Source organism: Sphaerodactylus townsendi, linkage group LG07, assembly GCF_021028975.2.
Source record: "Sphaerodactylus townsendi isolate TG3544 linkage group LG07, MPM_Stown_v2.3, whole genome shotgun sequence".
In the NCBI taxonomy this organism is placed as follows: domain Eukaryota; kingdom Metazoa; phylum Chordata; class Lepidosauria; order Squamata; family Sphaerodactylidae; genus Sphaerodactylus; species Sphaerodactylus townsendi.
Genome location: NC_059431.1, coordinates 24,581,717 through 24,605,624, shown reverse-complemented (window position 1 = coordinate 24,605,624; position 23,908 = coordinate 24,581,717). Strand labels below are relative to the sequence as shown.

Genomic DNA, 23,908 nt, shown 5'->3' with positions numbered 1-23,908 from the left:
ATGAAGACAGAAGCAGAAACTATGACCTAGGGGCTTCTGTTTGAAATCTAACAACCAAGAACAGAAGAGGAAAGGAAAGACATGTTTATCACTTTTTACAAACCATATGTAGTGTAATGTCTTTTTTTTCTTATGAGAAAGATTTAAACAATTGGCCTCCCCCCCCCCCCACTAAAAAAGAGCCACAGTGAACAAAATGCATAAGCAGTGTTTCAAACACTATGATATCAACCTACGAGGAATTCTGCTGGGATCTGTAGTGTCAACAAAATAGATTTTGTACCTATGTGTAAGAATGAACATTGCCATCCTAAACAGAGTGATGCCTTTCTAAATCCATTGAAGTCATTGGGCTTAGAAGTTTGTCATTCTTTTTCGGACTGCACTGGAAGGCTCTTAGCAAGTTAACTAACCTGTGTACTGTAATGTTTTAAAGTATGTGTTTCTAAAATTAAAAGTAGTCCCACTGGAGCTAAGGATCACAGGTGGATTGGAGGTGAGGAGGAGTAACATAGTATGGAGCAGCAGCAATCAGATCTCTTTTAAGGATGAGGGCTTCAAACATTTCTGTTGATCAGGTGTAAGAACCAGTATAGCCATCCGTGATTTCTGTTGATCCGTGGTTTGTCACTTTAGAGCCCAATTTTGACCCCTTTTGCAACAGATTATTAACACTTCTCTATCTCTGTAGTGAAATACTGTTTTTCATTGTTACCCTTTACATTTCTGAAATGAACTGAATTTTTTGTTGTTCCGAAGGATTTAGAGACGAAAGAAAGCATTCAGCAGAGGGAATTTGCTTATAATGTGCTTGTTATAGTTATTGATGGTTTAATAGGGAAATCTGCTCCTATGAAACTTGAATTCTTTTATGACAAGTGCTTTGTAAGTATGAAGGTAGCTTGGAATATAAGTGGACTCTTATGCCTGTTGGTCCAATTGATAAAAGGAATTTTTAATAAATGGGAAAAGAAAGTTGACAATCCTGTGTGGCCTCATCACTTGCTTTTCTTCCTCAACACACATTTAATACTGTTTTCAAGGAGTTCTCAAATCTTCCATTTTCTTGGGCGGACATCTTGATCCTTGCTGAGCCGCTGTTCTAAATCTCTGATCGTGTTGCGGAGAGCTTCAATTTCCTTGTTTTTCTCTTCCTGAAAGTGCTGAAGCTTCTATAGAAATTCAAGCAAATAGTGTTATGACTCTTTAAAAACCCAAAACTGAGTCAGTGTAAATACAATGAAAATGCTTCTGCCAATTGAAAAATACTATATTTTTTTCCACTGAAAGATTAAAGTGCGGCCTAAGAGAAAAATATTCTTTTATTCTGTGCATTATTAAACATAAGAAAGAGCCTGCTGGATCAGACCAGAGTCCATCGCAGTGGCCCATCAGGTGCCTTTGGGCACTCACGTACAGGACGTGAAAGCAGTGGCCTGCTGCTGCTGCTGCTGCTGCTGCTGCTGCTCCCGAGCATCTGGTCTGCTAAGGCATTTGCAATCTCAGATCAAAGAGGATCAAGATTGGTAGCCATAGGTCGACTTCTCCTCCATAAATCTGTCCAAGCCTTTTTAAAGCTATCCAGGTTAGTGACCATCACCACCTCCTGTGGCAGCATATTCCAAACACCAATCACACGTTGCGTGAAGAAGTGTTTCCTTTTATTAGTCCTAATTCTTCCCCCCAGCATTTTCAACAAATGCCCCCTGGTTCTAGTATTGTGAGAAAGAGAGAAAAATGTATCTCTGTCAACATTTTCTATCCCATGCATAATTTTATAGACTTCAATCATATCCCCCCTCAGATGTCTCCTCTCCAAACTAAAGACTCCCAAATCCTGCAGCCTCTCCTCATAAGGAAGGTGCTCCAATACCTCAATCATCCTTGTTGCTCTTCTCTGCGCTTTTTCTATCTCTTCAAAATCCTTTTTGAGATGTGGCAACCAGAACTGAACACAGTACTCCAAGTGCGGTCGCACCACTGCTTTATATAAGGACATGACAACCTTTGCAGTTTTATTATGAATTCCTTTCCTAATTATCCCCAGCATAGAGTTTGCCTTTTTCACAGCTGCCATGCATTGAGTTGACATTCCCATGGAACTATCAACTCAGACGCCCAAATCCCTTTCCTGGTCTGTGACTGATAGCACTGACCCCTGTAGCGTGTATGTGAAGTTTGGATTTTTTGCCCCTATGTGCATCATTGTACATTTTGCTACATTGAACTGCATTTGCCATTTCTTCGCCCACTCACCTAATTTATCAAGGTCCAGTTGTAGTTCTTCGCAATCCTTTGCGGTTCTCATACAACAAGAAGAGTTTGGATTTATATCCCCCCTTTCTCTCCTGTAGGAGACTCATAGGGGCTTACAATCTCCTTTCCCTCTCCCCCCCAACAAACACCTTGTGAGGTGGGTGGGAGAGCTCCAAAGAGCTGTGACTAGCCCAAAGTCGCCCAACTGGCATGTGTTGGAGTACACAAGCTAATCTGGTTCACCAGATAAGCCTCCACAGCTCAAGTGGCAGAGTGGGGAATCAAACCCAGTTCTCTCGATTAGAGCGCACCTGCTCTTAACTGCCACACCATGCTGGATCTCAAGAGTGTTTATAGTACATTGAATGATTATGTTATGAGCCAGTCCCTGGACACAGAAGACTCTGATGTAGAGCCTGAAGACACTGGTGGATTCCACATAGCGAATGTATACCTGGTTGCAGTCGTCTTTCTCCCTGGGCTATTCCTCAATCACCAACAAAGTTGTGAGGGCGAGTTTTTTTATTTTTTTCTTGTTGCATTTAAATGGGGTGGCAGTGGGGGAGAAACAGAACTAGATGGGCACCAGGATCCAAGCAAAACATTCTACAACAAAGAAGGTCAAGCAAGTGGTGGATCACAATTCTACTTTAATCTTTCCATGGAAAAGAGTACAGAGATTATTTGAAAATACCATAATTTATGAACTATGGATGTAATTGCCATTCATTGAGAGAGTGGGGTGGTCCTAATTGAGGCATATGAACATCTGTTGAATTTGTAAGGCATGACATGTACCTACCAACCTAAATTATGGTATGGAACTGGTCCAAATGAGAAGACCAATGGAATTGGACCTGACTCTCTTTAGCAGCCACTATCATCCCTTTTCAACTAAGTCACACCATGGATCTTTTCATGGTACATCCAAAGGCCATTCCCAAAAGTCTTGGTTAAACAGTAGTACATAATCAGTGCTATCTTTAACAAAGTTGTATCCTTAGTCCAGGGGTCTGCAACCTGCGGCTCCAGAGCTGCATATGGCTCTTTCAGCCTTATACTGTGGCTCTTTCAGCCTTATACTGTGGAGGTCAGAGGGCCTGTCCCTCCAGCCCTCCAGAGCAGCGCTGGAAGGAAAGGTGAGTGGAGGGGCCGAACTGGAGGCATCTCCGTGCATGAGGATGCCGCTTTTCGTGTCCCCTCACTTCACCTCTCCTTCCAGCGCTGCTCTGGAGGGCTGGAGGGACACGCCCATGCTGCCCTCTGACCCCTGGAGGTCGGAGGGTAGAGTGGGTGTGTCCCTCCAGAACAGCCGTAATCCCCCCCTCTGCCATCCCTGCAGCTGTCATCCCCCCTCTTCCCCACGGAGCAGGCGGCTGCCTGCTCCATCGGGCAAAGGGGGTTCCCCTGCCCGGCGCCTCTGCCTTCCAGCACTGGAAGGAAAGGTGAATGGAGGGGCCGAACCGGAGGCGGCTCCATGTGGAGCCGCCTCTTTGGCTCAGTAGATCTTCAGGGCCATGGAAAACGGGTCCAGATGGCTCTTTGGGTGGTAAAGGTTGCCAACCCCTGCCTTAGTCCATCAAAGGCATTAGGCTTAGAAAGATGCTACTCTGCTTTAAATAATATTGACAGTCTTCCAAGGAATTTGACACACAGACACTGCACATGTAAGAGATGAGAATTGTATAGTGGATGAAAATTGCAGACCCCACTGTCCTCATCTGAGGTCCATGTGTGCACAATGGCTACCTTCATTTCAGTGCAAAACATTTGGATCAGCTCCCTCTTTTGAAGTGAACTGAGAAGTGGTTTGCCACTCTTGCCTCCAAGTAGGTCACTGTTGCTCTCTTCCACCAAAAGATCACTGGACTGGAGTGATTTGTTCTACTTACAGAACAGAGTCTCAGTATGGGTTGTTGGTCCATCCTAAGTATGATATGGCACACCATTAATAGACAAAGCATAATGACACTACTGTACATTATCCAATGGCATACACATACAGACTAACTTTTGGCAAGTATAGAGAGTGCTGAAAATTACATACCCGTCTGTATATGTTCTGAGGTAATGCACTGGGATCAGGACGTGATTTGGGTGTTCTTTTCTGAAGCTGTGTAAGTTTAGCATCAAACTGAAATAAAAATGTTAATATGTTGATAAAATGTTAATATGTTGATAATATGTTGATAAGGGAACAGCCTACTTACTAGATTTCAGTGGGACTGAAAGCCATAAGTTTTTTGGGGTGGGGGTGGCGGGGATCATGCTAGAAGAAATTATTAATTAAGAAATTTTCTACTGAGTTCCTGTCAGGACTTTTTCAAAATCTGACAAAACACAGGATCAGATGTTGAAGTGTTAGAATATGAATAAAAACATATTTCCATTGGACAAAGCAGAAGAAAGCAAATTATCTCAACACCAATATTTAGTTTTCTCTGTTCCTTGCCATCTGAGAAATATAATAAAAGAGGCATACAGAGCAGAATAAGTCTGGCATTGAAAGTACTTTTTAAAACATCACAACCCATAGATGAGAGTGGAAGTAAACTAAGACCAACATGAGGCTATTACAGATTTATTTACAAAAATTTATACCCCATTTCAAAGTGATGTTCAGTATAGTCCCTAAAACACAATGAAAGCTCATTAAAATTGCATCGAAAGCTCAGAAATTACATCAAAAGCTACTATACCTAATAGTAGCCAATTTACCTCAGATTCAAAACAAAGATCAAAGTAGTCAGAACTCCGTCAGAGAAAGGTTGCTGAAATAAAACAGCCTGATAGAGCCCTATGAACTTTACCAGAAAAGTTTGCCCTATACATTCTGCATGCAGATCAAGAATCTGAGAATGCAGGCCTAAGGACATTTTCCTGGGTGTTAGCTCTATGCAATAAAATGGGACTTCCAAGTAGACCTGTTCAGAAGAGGCCTTTTGAAAGTAGCTGCTAGACTCATTGTAGTGGGTGGATGAGTCTATAAAAGGCTAATGGGTCCTTAGTGCCTTGGGAAGGGCAAATCCGCCAGTGTGGGCGTACGCCACCTCCACAAGTTTCTCTCTCTCTCTCTCTCTCTCTCTCTCTCTCTCTCTCTCTCTCACACACACACACACACACACACACCCAGATTGGGCTGTAAGCAAATAAAATATCTAATACTTTGTTCCCTTGCTGAATAAAATAGTGACCTAAACAACCGTTTTACATACAAACAGTTAACCCTGTAGTAGTTGGTCTGTGACAGACACTTGCAAATACCAACAAGATCTAAGGCCCTTTCCGCACGGGCCAAAAACGATGGCCTGGGGGTGGTAAAAACGCCGCCCCCAGGCCGCCGTTCGCACAGGCGGCGCTGACTGCGCTCCCCCTCCCCCAGGGCGGCGTCAGGCCGCCCTAAACAACAACCCTTTAAAGGGTTGTTGTTGAGGGGAAAGCGTCTTCCCGGCGGCGCGGTGCGAACCGCACCGCCAGGAACACGCTGTTTCCCCTTCCCTTTCCCATTTACCTCTCATGTCGCCGTCCTGCTGGCCTCCTAAGTCCCTCCCTCGCTGTCCTCCGACCCCTGGAGGTCGGAGGGCAGCGTGGGCGGGGCTGAGGAGGCCCACAGGACGGCGACATGAGAGGTAAATGGGACAGGGAAGGGGGGAAGAGGCGGCTCCATGCGGAGCCGCCTGCCATCTGCCTGCCTCTCCAGAGGCCGTCCGCATGCCTGCATGCGAACGGCCTCCGCCTCCACGCCGGCAGAATTCTTGCCGGCGTGCAGGCGCCTCGATGGCCATGCGGAAACGGCCTAAGATTCTAATTTAGTCTATGTTAGTATTTGGCAAGTGCCAGTCACACAATCCAGTAATGAAGGAGTTAATTTTGTGCCTACTAATTAGTCAGTGACATCAGAAGTCAGTGACCAGATAATTGATCCCTATTGGTCAAGCAGACCTGGCATGGAATACATGCAGGTTTGCATGTAGACAATGGGTATATATATTCTTTGTTGCTCTCTGCACATGCTCAGTGTGTGTAGTAGCTTATTAGCCATGTGATAGTCAAGCTGAGGGCTGGCTAATGAAGCTAGCCAGTTAGAGAGATATTTTCTTGTTTTGCCTCCAAGTTCCCCTACCCTATCTTGTAGTTAGTAAACTTCACTTACACTAAGCAACTGGCTCTGTCTCGTTATTGAAAACTCTGCATTTATAAGAAATGTGATATATTAATCACAACTGAGATTCCCAACAGTCTAACTAAGCAGGATGGATGTAGATGCGGGAAGCATGTTCTGCTCTCATGGTAGCAAAATGGAGAAGAGAAAGAAAGAAAGAAGGTATTAGCCAGAAGAAAGGAAGATTCCCTGAAGCAATGTGTACATCAAAGGGATAGCAGCAAAGCAGTAAAAGAAAGGATATACAAGATCCTGAGCTATTTATTTCTCTGTCTCTCTATAGTCCCACTTTTGAGAAAGGGAAAGAACAAAGTCCTTCACTTCCAACACTACTGGAGGACTCTTGTGCATGTCATTGAAGTCAAGTGGAATTGATATAATACACAAGGCTACTGCTATAAGCTTACATTCTCTATTTTTCATTTAGCAATAACACTGTAGGTTTCTATAGCATGTACCTCTATTTGCAATTTGATGATCTCATTCTGTTTTTCCTTTTCTTGAACTCTCAGTTGCCTGGTTAACTCTGAAATCTCCAGATCTTTCTTTTCTATTAGCTGTTTGTGTTCTTCCTCTTTTGTTTCAACTGATCAAAATGACAACAGTACTGCAGTAACATTCATTGGATACCCAAAGAACACAGAAATTCTGGACCACTCTGACAAACACTGTGTCAAATTACACAGAGAAGCCATTGAAATTCACAAGCACACGGACAATTTCAACAGAAAGGAGGAAACCATGAAAATGAACAAAATTTGGTTACCAGTACTGAAAAACACTACTCACTCAACACATGCAAATCAAGCTTGCTAATTGCACCCCTTTACACTTGTTAAAACAGGCAAATGGTTCTTTCTCCCACACTGGACATTCCACGGGTATATATACTCCACTTGCTTTACTACCATCAGATCCTCTGAAGATGCCAACCATAGATGCAGGCGAAACGTCAGGAGAACACGGCCCAGAAACCACACACCACCCTACTTATTGGATAACCTGAGCAGATTCCAATGTGATAAGTAGCTGTGAATTTAAACCACTTATTCTCTTTTTTTAAAGAGAGACTATTATTTTTAATGTAAAAATCCTGCAGGTTTTGGGGTTTTTTTTGCAGAACTGGACTAATATATTGCTTAAACAAGCTGTACATTAGGTATATATTTTTTGCCCAAAACAAGTGGGAATTTGTCGTTACTACTGTGATTTAAATATATATTTCATCATGGCTGAAATAATCTAATCTGAATTTACCTCTGACCTGGATGGCCCAGGCTAGCCGGATCTCGAACCTAAGCAAGGCTGGCCCTGGATGGGAGACCACCAAGGAAATCCAGGGTTGCTACACAGAGACATACAATGGCAAACCACCTGTATTTGTCTCTTGCCTTGAAAATCCCACAGGAGTCGGTATAAATTGGCTGCTTCTGGACAACACTTTCTACTACCAATCCAAATGTCCGTGGAAGGGAGGCCAATTGGGAGTGTATGCCCAGTCTCTATTTCAAGGCCTACTGGTTTATGTATCCAAGCTGTACCCTCTTTAGTATCTGAAGGGTTTTTTTTTTTTATTGAGTCAGTTCATACACCAGAAATGAGCTTGGCTGGGAGCAAAAATGCCTGGGATAATGGAGCATGGAGAAGTGAGGGGAGAGGCAGATTTGAGCACCTCTTAGGCACATTCTTTTTGATATTCCAAACGAAACCTCTTGTATCCTTCCTTGTACACCAGTGAGGCTGACACATGAGCAAATACAGTTTCTTCTGTCACATCTGGACTGGTCTCCAACATCTTCCTCATAAGCAGGTTTCCAGCAGCTTTCCTTACGCTTGTACATGGGACAGATGAAAAACAGGCTACCCGTCTTGCTGAAGCCGAATCAAGCAAATACAATTAAATCTGTTTGCAGGTCACAAATTGTTAATGTGCTGTTTTAGAGCCGGAATTGATATTAAAAATAGGTCGATCCTATGAAACCTGATCTGGATGGCTCAGGCTAGTTCGATCTTCTGGTTAGTATTTGGGCGGGAGACCACCAAGAAAGTCCAGGTTTGCTATGCAGATGCAGGTAATGGCAAACTACCCCTGTTTGTCTCATGCCCTGAAAACTCTGTTTGTTTGCCATAAGTCTGCTGTGACTTGAGGGAATTAAACAAACAAACAAATGGCATTTTCTACTACCAAGCAGCTGGAGCCTGTTGGGTAGGTTATGCATGACCCAGGCTAGTGGATAGAACTGTTATGGGAGACCACCAAGGAAGACCAGGATTGCCATGCAAACCACCTCTGAACATCTCTTGCCTTGAAAATGTTATTGGATCTCCCTATAAGTTGATCATGATTTGACAGCACTTCACACACACACACACACCATACGAAATGTACTCTCAGACTAATGACCTTAGTGAATAAGAGTTAAGTGATAACAATGAAGATTTTGCTTTGGCTGTGGTAAATTTCAGCATATCTCACATGCATCGTGCGTGAATTGTGCTGACTTACGTCTTTTGTTCATTTCACAGCGAGTATTCTTTTGTTCAAACTTGTGCTCCTCTTCCTTGCTTTCAAGTTCTTTTACAAGTCTGTCAAGCTGACTTTCATATTCCTGTGAATTTGTTTGAACAACTGTTTGGAACAATAGGCTTTGCAACATATATCAATCAGAGACTGTGGTCACAAAATTCACTTACATACTATAGGATTAAGAACAAACTTAAGATAACACCACAGGCAGTTCAAAATTAATTTTGAAAGCCATGAATCCTCTGGGAGATCTTGAGCAAGACAGAGGCCATTTACTCACTTATGGTCTGCTTTGCAGCGATCCCATCGAGATTGATTGAACTTGTGGTCTGCTTCACAGTGATCTCTAACACACACACATTTTAGCCTCTTCAGAACTCACTTTACCTCAGATCAGACTCTCACTTGGGTTGCCAAAGCATGACTCCCCCCGCCCCCCAGCTTTGCAGGCAAAGTGAAAGGAACCTGTATGTGTTTCACTTTCCCCAAGTTTTCTCGCTTGTCCTGGCTCTCCTAACCCACCCACCCACCCACCAGCAGTTCCTCCAACAGACAGAAGAAGGAAGTGAGAGATGGGAAAAAGGGTGGATCCACATGGCTGGGGGACGCTTCACATCTGAAGACTTCCCTCCAAATGGCAAACCACAGGAAAAATCCACACCAAATGGCAAACCACATACTCCAAATGGCAAACCACAGGGAAAAAAAGAAATGGTAAATGCACAAAAGACCCCATGTTGTATTGTTGTTGTTGTACACCGGCCAGAGCCCTCCGGGGATTGGGCGGTCTATTAAATAATTAAGTAAGTAAGTAAGTAAGTAAGTAAGTAAGTAAGTAAGTAAGTAAGTAAATAAATAAATAAATATGATGATGATGATGATGATGATGATGATGATGATGATGGTGGTGGTGGTGGTGGTGGTGGTGGTGGTGGTGGTGGTGGTGTCTTTATCCTCTAAACAGATTAGCTGGATGGAACGCTCGGGCCAATTTGTACTCCTGATCTTGCTTGTTGAGAATATGAGACATTTGTTCACCAGTACATAGCTTGTAACATTGACTAAGTGTTTATTCTACTTGTGGGCAGCTTTGAAAGAGAATGAAAAAAATGTGTTGGAGCTACCAGCTGGACATGTGGATGAGCAATGAAAGAACATTCGCATGGGACAAGGTGCTGCATAGTTCTACTTAAAGTTGTTAACCTCTGAGCAAGGCTTAGAGAACTCCTGGAATTACAACTTGCTTCTTGTTGATAGAGATCAGTTCTCCTGGGAAAAAATGGCTACTTTGGAAGGTGGACTCTATGTTAGCATATCTCAAGGAGGTCCTTTCCATTCCAGACTCCATCCCAGTGGCGAAGCCACCAGGGGACAGGGGGTGCGCAATGCACTGGGCGCACCGATTCTGGTCACGTGGGGGTGGAAAAATCTCCCCACCCCCGCGGCCCCCCGCACTCCCCCCGCGGTGGTCCCCGCCCCTCTTCCATGGTGCCCCCCGCCCCCCTACGGTGCCCCCACTTACTTTTAGGAATGGAACATCCCAGAGAAGAAGCCTGCCTGCGTTGCCTGGGCCTGGTGGGAACTACATTTCCCAGGGGCTTCTGGGAAATGTAGTTCCCACCAGGCCCAGGCAATGCAGGCAGGCTTCTTCAGCCTGCTCCTTTCCTAAAAGTAAGTGGAGTGGGGTGCCGTGGGGGGGCTGCCACAGGGGGCTGCCGTGGGGGGGGGAAGCTGTGGGGCCCCCAAAAAAGCCAGAGTGTGCACTGGACGCATTCTGGTCCAGCTACACCTCTGCTCCATCCTCTACTTCCAAATATCCTGGAATTTCTCAAGCCAGCTCTAGTTCCATAATATGCTTAGACCAATTGCCAAAGTTAATAGTAGCCAAAAGGAAGCATCTGAATCAGAGGCATAGCTCCAAGGAGGTGGGGGGGACGCACTAGGCATGCACCGCTGTGGGGGCGTGGTGAGGGCGCTCTGCGGCATGGCATGGCGTTACAGGGGCATTACGGGGTGGGGCAGGGGCAGGTAACGCAGCAGTGCACCGGGCCCTTTCTTCCCTTGCTACGCCTCTGACCTGAATTAAACTGAAGCTACAGTGCTGGAGGGATTTAAACCTTTCTACCTACTATTGTCCTGATCAAAATCATCCCCTGACAAATGTAATTTGACCTTTATGGCCTGTATATTTTCCCGAAATGGTTAAACTCCCTATGACCACCACTGTAGCCCTAATTCATTTTGCCTCCTCTGAGACTAACAGCTTACAACAAAAGGGAAAAAAAACCCTATGGAAGATTCAATAGTAGATTTCTTGGTATCACATCAACTGGCTGTTGTGGGTTTTCCTGGCTGTGGTTTGGTAGAGAAAAACATCTCCCCATGACGTGCCTCTGAAGATGCCAGATAGATGCAGACAAAATGTTAGGAGCTAAACTATCAGACCACAACCACACAGATCGGAAAACCGCAACATCCTCAAATACTTTGACTGAATTTGTTTGCTGTGTAGAACTTTCAATGAACTCTGCAGAGAACAATAAAAATAACGTTGGAACAAATGAAATGGCCTCATACAAGTGAACTCATTGGCTGTTCTCCAGGGTCTGAGTCAAACCCTCTTCTCTGCCTACGCCTTTGAGTGAACCTGGATTTTATGCATGCAGTATATGTGATCTGTCTCCAAACTATACCTTCAAACTGTGAAGTATTTCCAGTTCATTCTTACTATGATAATAGCTCTTCTACTACGATGACACAACATACATTGTATGGCCATTAACGATGGCCTTCATGGCAAATGCACACAGAAACAAGTGTTTGGGATGAGTAGGTAGACAGATTGTGAGCCTCAACCAAGACAGAAAACTTAATGGGACCAAATCTGCTCTCGATTATGATTTCTAATGTTTTGAACAGAAAAATCAAATGTTAGGCAGAAGCATATTTATTAAGCATTTTGGATAGATCAGTAGACAAAGAAGTGGGAACATTATTTAGACACCTATCAATTGCAGCAATTTCTAATGGCAGTGGGAACAATAATGAGAATTATCCCAGTAACATCAAAGAGGACATTTCCCTGGAAACCATATTTCAGAGTCAGTATCCTACAAAAACAATAGCTCAATATAGACACAATGCACAATCCTACCTGTTTGCAAGACTTTACTTTCTCTTCTAACATACAGGCTGTGTTCTTCAACCTCTCATTTTCATCTGTATAAAGAAAATCTTAAAAATCCGATCTGGAAGATGCATTTCCAAATGTTTTTATATTTTTTAAATCTGTGGACTAATAGATCTTGACTTTTTGAGCTACTACATAGATGTGATTATCTATTCCTTGCCTCCATCATCAACTAAAAGGGAGACTGCAATCAAGAAATCAGAGAGATTGAGACGGCGAAGGGCAGCCATGTAGAAGCTAGAAGAGATTCATGAGTGTAAGGATATGTCACAGGTGGTCAAAATAATTCACACTAGAGGATTTCCCATCACTATGTATAGGTGTAAAAGTTGGACAATGGTCAATTCCCCACTCATGATTAGATGTGTGCTCGTCACAGAAAATATCCAGGTTTCCAGCAGAACTCCCCACTACACCAGCGCTGAAAACGGATTGACCCTGTCTCTGCCGCTCTTCCCCCTCCCCTCAGCGCGCATTATTTCAGAACCTGGAAGAAAGTAGACCTTTTGAAAAAATGTGTGCTGGATGTGGAGCGGTGGGGAATTTTGGGGGTGAATCTGGTTTCATTTTCCCCACTGCTGGTAGTGACGTGGAGCCTTTCGTCTAATCAGGAAGCAGTGGCTGTACGCGATACGCGCACAGCCCTTTAAAAAGAAATTTTGTGGTGCAAAGATCGACGTCTAAACAAAACAATGTGGGGCCAGTTTGCTCCACTGAGTAAAAGGCAACACGCTAAACGTCGGATCATTGTATTGACGTATCTGCGCATGCTCGCAGAGACGTGGATCCGTCAGTTTGAAAATAAAAAAAATTCCCGCCCCAGCACAACGCAGCAGCCAATCAGGATAGCCTCTGAGCTAATCGCGTGTTTGATTCGCCGACAGTGGATACTCCTGCATGGCTGCTGCATTGCTGCCCCTTATGGGGCAGAAGCTGCAGTGGGGACCTTGAAACCATGCTCAAAAGGCATGTGCTCAAACCTACCTGGTTTGTATCTAGTTTCATTTTTGAAGTGGGGAATCAACCAATGAAGAAAGCGGACAGGAAGACAGTAGATTCCTTCAAAATGTGGTGTTGGAAGAGAGTGTTACAGATACCGTGAACTGCCAAGCCCCCCCCCCCCACACACACACAAATAAGTGGGTTCTAGATCAAATCAAGCTTGAAATGTCCCTAATATTAAAATCACTAAACCAAAATTATTGTAGTTTGGTCACATTAGGGGAAGACAAGAGTCACTGGAAAACATGATAATGCTAGGAAAAGTGGAAGTCAACAGGAAAAGGGAAAAACCCAACAAGAGATGGAGTGATACTATAAAGGAAGCCATGGCCCTTGGTTTGCAAGACCTGAACAAGGAAGTTTGGGATCCTAGAGCTGCCATAAGTCAGAAATGACTTGACGGCACTTAACACACACACACACAAAATAAAATTGTTTTATTACCTCTCACATTATGCTGGTTTTCAATAGCTTGTTGTAGCCTCTTAACCATGTTCTGAAGTATAGCACATTCTTTTATAAAGACAGAAAAAATATTTTTTTAAAAAAATCGCTACAACTATTTATTATAAGCCCATTATTATAATGCCCATGACAGTGGGCATACTTTCATGCAATTAAATAAAAACATGTTATATGGTTTCTGGACTTCTACCTGTTGCATCTTCAAAGATTTTTAAGTGCTGCTTTTGCATTTTGAATAAGTTTGCGCCTGCTACTTAACAACCGGTGCTGTAGTGGTTAAGAGCAGCCCACTCTAATCTAGAGAACTGGTTTCAGCAGCCACAGTTTTCCCAGAATTCTCTTAGCCCCTGCAGAGGCAAGCAATGGAAAACCACCTCCAAATGTCTTTTGCCTTGAAAACCTTACAGGGTCCCCATGTCAGCTGTGACTGAACAGCACTTTCCTCTACCATGAAACAGCTGTATGAATTTTTCAGAAGTTTGCTGCATTTCAAAGTGATTGCAGTTTCATGTAATGAACACAAGATGGACCTCTGGTATTCTCATATTTGCCAGGAGAGCTTTAACATGTTGTCTTTTCCCCACAGACTTAAAATATCAAAATGCAAAATGCCTTTTTATATAGGGTTGAAGGAAACCCAATGCATGACCTATCAGAACTGCATATAGCATGACAGCATTTTCCAAAGATATAATAAAGCCCCATTTTCTCTCCCTGCTACTTCCATCCCCAGTTGCATGACAATGTGACTAGAAATTTCCGTGAATGGGGCAGCTGTCTGGATCTTCCATGAAAAGATCCATTCACTCCATTTCTTCCTCTGCCCCACACTATGCAGGCTCTTTATTAGATGGGATTGAGAGCAGCCTGCTTTTTTGCATCAGATTTTCGCTAGTATTTTCAAGGATAGCACTCAATTTGAATATGTCAGTCTTGGCAATTGTCAAAGCAGTGTGGTTAATAATTTCTTATTTTTGCATATTCAGCATGTAAAGGAAACTTCAGTGTTACAAATCGGCTGATTGTGGTAATATTTGTATTAAAACACAATGATTTAATAATATTTGGAAAATGAGTTTAATGATCAAAGTGACAAACTTCATGTACACTCAAAGGATGACACATTTTGGGTGAACAAATTTTGTGAGCGTATTGGAACTCCACATTCTAAGATGGAATCCATCCATGTGTATTCTTTGGTGTGCTATAGTTGATATGCAATTATTATGTTAAATTGATTTGAACAGAAGACCATTCCATTAGCTATTTAATAATATACATATAGCAAACTTCAGCATTTTAAATATGCTCCAAGAAAAGGAATCCCGACATTGAAAGTATTTTCTGCACTATTAATAAATACTGCACATTTGTTTTATGTACTGCCTATCCCTCGGGAACTCTGCAAAGCATCAGTGTGCAGTAAATTCTGTTGAACTAATATATCTGTGCTTTTATACCATATCTTTTCTTTATGGGTAAAGTCACTGCATTACAACAGTGACAACCTAACAAATCATGCTTCATTTCTAGCAAACAATTGATGATTTATAAGCCCTGCTCTGTCATTTAAAGAATGCTTCAAGGGATGAAAATTATTTTCTGCCTGTAATTTATATCCAGCCAACCTTCAACCGTGCAGATCACTAAGACCAGTGTCTATTTTTCAAAGATATAATCTAAGCATAGACCTTCAATAAAAAAATATATTATGGTTAATTTTGAGGGTTCATCCTTAAGGGTTTCATACTATTTGTACTGATAGCACAGAGAAAGGAATACTTTGAGTCTAAGGTCCTCTTAGGTCCCTTCTGCCCATACAGAATAATGCACTTTCAATCCACTTAGCAGCTGTGCAGAATAGCAAAAAAGAGGATTGAAAGTGAATTATTCTGTATGTGCGGAAGGGGCCTTACATGTGCTCCAGCTGCCCCATTTCCTGATAAATTGCTGTTCCAGTCTATCGTGCTTTTGCCGTTTAAGATTCCTTGCTAAAATTTCATTAGTTACATTTGACAGAGTTGTAACTCTTTAGTGCATCTATAACTTAAATCTTTAAAAAGTGGAGCTTGAGTCAGAGGCCGTTTCTGCATGGCGTTGATGGGGGTTGGGTCGGCGCATTCCGTGCCGACCCAACCCCCCTGGGACCGTTTGCATGAACGGTCCCAGAAACAGCTGGGACGATGGCGCTGCGGAGCGCCGTCGCCCGGCCGACCCAGCTTGTCCCTGGCCCTCCGGCATGTCGTCGAGGCCTGGAGACAAGCTCCCCCGGCCCTGTGCATCGCAGGGCAGGGGGGCGTGTCCCCAGGCCTCGGTGACGGGCTGGAGACCAGGTAAGTGAAGGGTGGGAGTGGGGGGGGAGGACGCCTTGGAGCCGCTGCCGTTTGCACGGCAGCGGCTCCAAGCTGGCGTTTCCCAACAACCTCGCTCCCCGAGCGAGGTTGGGAAATGCCGGCTTTGCGCCAGTCGGGCGGCGTGAGGGCGGCGCGGCTGCGAAGCAGCTGCACCCCCTGTGCGAATGGCTCCCTGGGGACGGCGTTTTTGCCGTCCCCAGGCCGCCTTAAAACGCCCGTGCAGAAAGGGCCAGAGTCTTGGACTTCAGAGGGGGAGACCTGGGTTCAAATTCTAACTTTGCTATGAAATGCACTAGCTAACTTGAGGCTAGTCATTCTTTCTCACTCAAACCTACCCCACAAGGTTGTTGAGAGATAAAATGGGAATATATGCTGGTGTCCTGAGTTCCATGGAGAATACTAAGGATAAAAATCAAATAGATATATTATGTTGTGTTGAAGGCTTTCACAGCTGGAATTAGCTTGCTGTTGTGGGTTTTACAGGCTGTGTGGTCATAGTCTGGTAGTTTTATCTCATAACATTTTGCTCAAATTTATGGTTGACATCTTCACAAGTATGTCATGGTAAGGTGTGCCATGGAGAGAAACAGTCAGATAAATTATGGATATTAACATTAAGGCTGTATTCCTTGCTATTCCACTGCAGAATTTTGAACTTTGGGTAATGTACTGTAGGACAGTTACATTTTTATGATAGAACTTTGAGCCAAAGAACCATCACCCTGATCTTGTAAATAATGCTCTGCATGCGCCATATGTAACTTTCAACAATGTGTAATGGGCAAAGTTGCCAGTTCTGTGTTGGGAAAATCCTAGCTATTTCATTGGGATATAAAGACAAATATATCCATCTTCAAAAGCAGCCATTTTCTCCAAGGGATCTTGTAATCCCAGGAGATCTCCAGGCACCACCTGGAGGTTGGCAAATCAAGTAATAGGGCTTAGGCTCATGCAATGATTCTTTGTGTATGTTCCTGTTGTCATTAGCAAAATTCTGCAGGATATATGCTCTTGGAATCATTAGACTACAGCTGCAATATTGGGCACACGTTCTTGGCAGTAAATTCAGTTGAACTGGGGGAAGGTTGCTTTCTCTGAACATTTGAGTAGGATCAGACTGAATGTCAAAAAAGTAAAACAACTTACAGGTTACTGACTTAACAAAGCTATCAAAGTTGTAGATAGCTGCAATTTACATCCAACCACATCTAGTCTAATTCTCTCTACCTGAGGAAAGAATTGCCATGACTTGGAAATTCTTAGCAAATTATTCCACACTAAGGAAGAACAGAAGTTTCTTAATTACAATAGACATCACAGAAGTGAAATATTAAACACCATCATCAATTGTAACAAATCTGGGATTTGCCAGCAACTGATGAAATATATCAGGCTGATATATGTTTTTTTGAAGAATAGGGCATGTTTCAAAAAAACATAAACTTGATTCTTCTTCAGTATACTGAGTAGGAAGAGCTGCATACACCAGGATCAGATAGTATTAAATGTTCTCCCTTTACACAATCAGCAGCTGCATACTGATTTCACAATCAAACAAAGGGGTTTTTGTGCCAGGCTGAACCCTGGCTTGTTTCCATATTCCCTTCCACCTCCTCCCTGGTTCAGAATCCTGGTTTCTGGGGAAGAAAATGCTAGGCATTCATATTTGGATGGAATGGGAAACTGGCATTTGACAGAAGGCTTCTGAAATCAGGAAGCTTTTGGTCAGCTCTGCATGTGAAGGGAGGAAGAAGAAGAAGGACTAAGACTTTAATTTTTCTTTTTTAAAAATATATTTTTATTTTTCAAAATATAGAAATATTTTTCACCATATAGAAATATTTTTATTTTTCACCATATAGAAATATCTATATGAAATCATGTGAAACAAGAATAAAAATGACTGGAAAACAAATCCAGTTCCAATTCCAAAACCTTTACTGGCCTAATGAGAAAACAAATCTAAACTTGATTATAGTTGAGGAAACTTTAAAAAGCCAACATAATTTATAAATGATATTCCATAAAAACATAAAATACTCAGCAGGCATTTAATTTTCCAGGAGTGGGGTATGTGGAAGGGGATTAATAAAAATAAATTTTGCACTATAACAAGCTACTTTTGCATGTTAATGCTTCATCTATTCATAAATGCTAACTTTTACTTAATGGATTTGAACTCAGTTTATATTGAATTGCTTTAATTCTTTGTTAATTGCTCGAGTATCATTGGGCTGTTCCTAATATAATCTACAAACATATATAATAAATTTCTACTAAATGAATACCATATTACAATAGAGACACATGTATAAGAAGACATGACAATATTTGTTATTGCATCCATTTCTCATATAGAATGCCAAAGTTCAAAGTTTTCATTAACAGATGTGAAAAGTAACTAAAGTGATTGAGTGCCAGTAATTCAAGCTGCAGTCGTAAGAATGCTTGGAAGTAAGCCTACTGAATAAAGTGAGACTTACTTAGGAGTAAACGTGCATAGGCTTGCACTGTCAGCAGCAGAGCATTTTACAATCATGACCCCCTGCATGCTAAGGGAAAACTTCAGATGTTAAATTTTTGTTTGCAGCTCTTATGACTTTTCCAGGAGAAGTCAGAGAGGCTGCCCAATTAAGAGTCTTGCGGCATGAGAAATTCTTAGCACCAGGTGTATCAAATGTGACCTTAGCAGTTTTGGCAGGTTGATAAGCAGGTGAGCACAATCTCAGGCGAGCACTCCAATATAAGTAGTTTGTTGACTGCAGTTATAAAACACTGCTGTGAACCTTTGGGGTCATTTTGAAACGAAAAGCCGACAATGTTTTTATTTAACTTTATGAAGAGCTCTAACGCTTTAGGAGGCATATATTTTAATATGTACAACTTCTGTGATTTAAGAGACCATGAGCAGGATCTTTTAGAAGATAATCATCAGCTCAGTAAATGCTTAGATAAAATACAAACATAATGTGTTGGGAAGAGGAAGAGTTTGGATTTATAACCTGCCTTTCTCTCCTGTAAGGAGACTCAAGGGGGCTTACAAACTCCTTCCCTTCCTCTCCCTGAAACAGACACCTTGTGAGGTTGGTTGGGCTCTGTGACTAGCCCAAAGTAACTCAGCTGGCTTCATGTGTAGGGAAACAAATCCAGATCACTGGATAAGCTCATGTGGAGGAATGGGGAATCAAACCTGGTTCTCCAGATTAGAGTCCACCACTCTTAACCACACTGGCTCTTTGCATACTTAAAATCTTTACATGTTTATGCTTCATATGTTCTTCATAAAATATTGGTTATGGCTTAGCATGTTGTGTATCATTTTCATATGATACAAAACTCTTAACACTATTAAATACAGGAATAAAAGAAGACACTTCTAAGTAACTCACCTTCTTTTGCTGACTTTTCCTGTGATTGGGTGATGGTTAGCATTTTGTTTGCTTTTTCCAACTGAAGAGTCAGGAGGTTATTTTCTGCATGAAGTTCTGATATTTTCTGTTGGACATTGTTTAGATTATCAATACATAAAAATGTGCTCCATTTTTTTCATTCAAAATTTGCTTTTATTGTGAACCATAGTTGGCCATGATGATCATATCACTTTTTTTCAGACATCACAGTCATGCTTGATGGGATCATACTGACTGAAGTAACAGGAGCACACAATCTTCTTTAAATGATCAGTAATCCCATTGTATGAGCAAGACGAATGAGCATATTTAACATTTTCAAAGCCAGTGTTGCCCTGGAAAAATCTAGTGTTCACACATGCTGGAGGGGGAAAGAGTTCTGTTCTTTTAACAGAGGCTTCATGGGGTGCTACCCTAACCTGGATGGCCAGGGCTAGCCCAATGTCATCAGATTTCAGAAGCTAAACTTGGATGTACTTTAATAGGACACCACCAAGGAACACAAGAGTTATGCAGAAGAACTCCAGGGTTCTGCAGAAAAAGGCAACGACAAACCATCTATGAATGTCTTTTGCCCTGAAAACCCTATTGGGCTGCCATTGGTTGGTTGCACTTTGATGGTATTTTGTGTGGGTTAAGTGCTATCAAGTTACCTCTGACTCATATTACCCCTATGAATCAATGTCCTCCTGTCACTTTACACATACATTAAGGGTCCTATTATCAAGTGATGCTATTTACTTCCATGCCATAGAAGCTTCAGTTGCTCATTTGCTCATGTTATGCCTCTATTAAATGCATGAATTACATTTTTTCTCCAATCTAAGCTATATATGCACAGAAAATATATATGTTATCCCATTTGTAGTTACTGTTCAGATTGAGAGGATTGTGGGTCACAAACATTTCCATTACACACAGTTGGTCAAGCTGCTGTTGTGCACAACTGTAACATCTGAAAAAGTGTATAGAAAATGAGAGATAGACCATTTTCAATAACTAAAAAGTAATCTATTAGCGTGGCAAAGACACAGCAAACTGAAGGGCTGATATTACTTTTATACAGTGGTACCTTTTCTATATGAGAGAAATCATCTAAAAGTTTATCCAGATTTACTGCACTCATTTTCTTCACTCCTGGTTATCTGCAAGATCACTCAAGAACTTTCTGTATAAAAGAAACACAGATTTAAGAATTATAACTCTGTTAACATAATTATTCATTAATGTTGGCTCAAGGAGTTTCCATCATGTCACAGTCTTAATTTTAGTGTGTGATCTAGTGAGTGATCTCAGTGACAAAACTGAATATATTTCCCACACCAATACAACAGTGATATCTCTTTGTAGTGACTGACAGAATCTTATTAAATTATATTTTCCAACCCCTCCTGTGAACAAAACTAGGATGACTACTTTCCTTAACATCCAACAAAATTTGATAATCTTTGATAGTGAATATTGAGGTCATAATACTTTCAATCTCTTTAGCAGTTGTAATCTTACTACTATTCTGTATTTTTAAAATCCCCAGTTTGGAAATATTCAACCAACAGTTTTCCATACCTCATTTCTTTAAGTTGATTGTTCAATTGAGCTTTATTCTCCTCAGTTCAACTGCCATGTCTAGACACATAATTTAGATATTACAATCTAAAATAAAAGCTTGCTGGTTGATCTTGGGTCAATTACTCTCTCTTAGACTAACCTACCTGACAGGGTTAGGATTGCCAATAGTCAGAAGAAACAAATCTTATCCCTTTAATAGAAGCTTGATGGGATATTATTTATCAGATAATTTTATTTACCTCTAGTCTTTAGCTGCCCATATCCACACATTAAGCCTCTATCAAAAGGGATATAACACTTTCCCCGCACCAGGTTGTTGGCAAATCTACTGCCAGTGTTGTTCTTGTGAGGACGAAAAGGAAAGGGACAGAGCAAGGTAGTAAGCCACTTTGCGCCCTCATTGGGGAAATCTGCTATAAATAACTTTAAAAAGTACAACAAAAATGAATATAAGACGTAGCATTTATGCTGTCACTACAACTAAACATCCTCCCTTCCACTTCAAAGAGAATCAGAAATCAGTTTGTGGTGGGTCACAACAAGATTTGTGTATGAGAGAAAGAGAAAGAAAGCACCATGAATTTTGTACAGGGCTGTCAGCAGAGGTGGGACTCAGGAGGTTCTAGAGGGTTCCATAGAACCCTTTATTACTCTGTCCTTAGTTTGGGGAACCCTTTGTTAATCCCACCTCTTGCACTCAACTGAAGCAAGATCTGCACATTTTCTTCTTCTTCTTTGAATCGTTGGCTGTTTGTGGCTTTAGGCTACTTTGCAACAGAGTGTCTTTGGAAATGGGGGAGGGGCAGACAGCAGAACAGGAGCAGGGTGAGTGGATCTGTGCGTGCACAAATGGGGGAAGGGAGGTGTGTTTTGTGGTGAAGTGGTCGTGCGCATGCAGGGGCTTAGGAAGAACACGTGATTTTCAAATCGAGCGGGGGCTTACGAAGAACACACAAGTTTACCTCACCCACCGGCTGCTAGGTAGGGAGATGGCAGTGGCCCCTCTGTGCTGCCTGGCAGCCGGGAGGCGAGTTTCCCTCACCCCATGGCTGCTAGGCAAGGAGGAGGCGGCAGTGGCAGCACTGGTCACGTGGGGTGCTGATTTTGCACCCCCACGTGACCAGATGGCGTGCGCCGGGGACATGGGGTACCCCATATCACTGGGCAGATACGCCTCTGAACAGAAGTGCAGTATCTAGTCCTGATTAATTTATTGTGCTACAAAAGAGATAAATACACATGGCATAAAAAGGATATGGTTTACAAAACACATGGATTTTTTTTTTTGTTAAACCTCATATCTATGTTTTATATAAACTATCTTTCGGTGTACCACTTTTAAAATACTTCAAACGGTCATTATATGAATCCCACCACCATCGGAACCTGTTGTTAAATTTTTTGAATCCCACCACTGGCTGTCAGTTTTTAAACCAAGCTGCCCTGTTGCTGTCCCTTGATCCACACATATTAGCAGGTGATTGTATTTAGTCCCACACAGTAAAAGGCTTCACACTGACCTCTACAGACCAACACCACATTTAAAGAGCAGGCCAGACCTTTATTTCCTGATCAGTTGGCAACCCCATTTGTGACTATTGCAGCCTTCACAGAGTCTGGGTCCGTGAGCAGATGAGAACAAGGTTGCATGTGCTCATTTGACACACAATTGTTGTGTGACCAGAGTTTATGTTGATAAAGGATCAGGTAACACAACACTTAGAAGTGGCACAACTAATCTCCTACCTATACTTGTAATGTTCTAGAGCCAGTTTCTAGAAAACGGCTTCTATAAAAAATTTACCTCAGAGAGAAAGCTTTTCTGTTTAAGATGCAGGTTTTTCTCCTGCCCTGGAAAAGCAAATCAAGCGCAATTTGGATGGGGCAAACCATTATTGACTCACACAGGGTGGGAACTAACCCCCCTGCACTGATCTTATAATAAATTCACCCACATGCTGTCAGAGAGAATTTGGGGCTCTGGGTTTTGTGTAGTGTCTGAAGCTTGTTTAAAAAATACAAATACTTTAATTTTTTCATAACATTCTTCATTATATCTTTAAAATGTATGATTAGTTACTCTTAGTCACAATCCAAGATGTTGTCATAGATCAGGAATCCCTAATTTCTGGTTAAGTCTAGAAGCACATTTGGGAATCTGGAGAAATGGCAGTGTAGTCACCATTACAAAATTGCTGCCATAAGGGAGCAAGACTAAAAAGCGGACGTGAATAAGGACCGCTGCCGTTGCTGGCTGGGAGGGGCCTGGCGAAGGGGAAGCTGGGAGACCCCGGCCCCAGGTGGGGTTGGGGGACAAGCAAGCTTGAACAGGGCTCGCCAGGTGTCGTTGCTGTGGTGTGACGTCACCAAAAATGGGCTAGGTGGGACGCTTATAAGGAGCGGCTTGGCCCTCGCCTGGCCCTCTCCTTCCTGTGTAGACACCATTACAGAATTGTTGTCATGAGGGAGCAAGACTAACTAAACAAATGGTTGTTGCGAAAGCTGGAATCAGTCACAAACTGCTGGGAAGTTGCAAGACCAAACATACTCCTAGCGTAGGTGTTTCCCTGAAGATAAAGTGATTTCTCCAGAGTACAGGAAAACCAGGAATGTCATTTTGCTTTGGGGAAGAAGCAAGTGGACACGAAGATTTTGAGGTGATTAATTCCTGGAGATGTTCACGGTGGAGTTTGTAGAGGGTGGCTTGGGAAGAGGATGGACCTCAGCACAGTTTAATGCCATTGATTTCACCTTCTAAAGTAGTTGTTTTCTCTGGGGGAACTACTCTCTGCAGTCTAGCGATTAGTTGTTATTGCCAGAGATATTCAGCCCCCACCTAGGTATTGGCATCTCTTGTCAGCACCTTGTTGGAGAGCACTGCAGTAGATTATGGGATTAAATATTTCTGCTGGTCTGTATCGATTACTCTGACAGTTTAGCTGCAGTTCTAAATAGGAGGCATTAGGGTGCTGC

General features: G+C 42.4%; 1 protein-coding gene across 1 annotated transcript; it reads right to left on the bottom strand.

Annotated features, from left to right (window-relative positions):
• Positions 1-934: 934 nt before the first annotated feature.
• CCDC152 (coiled-coil domain containing 152) lies at positions 935-21,205 on the bottom strand. The gene is made up of 9 exons (XM_048504343.1): positions 21,175-21,205; positions 20,439-20,503; positions 19,346-19,451; positions 13,582-13,650; positions 12,100-12,164; positions 8,925-9,027; positions 6,877-7,004; positions 4,304-4,390; positions 935-1,172 (listed from the first exon to the last, which is right to left on the bottom strand). Exons 1-9 carry the CDS (start codon positions 21,203-21,205, stop codon positions 1,050-1,052), a joined length of 777 nt encoding a protein of 258 aa, XP_048360300.1. The 3' UTR covers positions 935-1,049.
• Positions 21,206-23,908: the final 2,703 nt, after the last annotated feature.

Coding starts and splice junctions, on each gene's coding strand:
- CCDC152 (XM_048504343.1), bottom strand. CDS start 21,205: ATGTGTGGATATGGGCAGCTAAAGACTAGAG. Junction 13,651..19,345: donor GGAAAAGTCAGCAAAAGAAG/GTGAGTTACTTA, acceptor TCTTTATAAAAG/AATGTGCTATACTTCAGAAC. Junction 4,391..6,876: donor TCATCAAATTGCAAATAGAG/GTACATGCTATA, acceptor TTTTTATTTCAG/TTTGATGCTAAACTTACACA.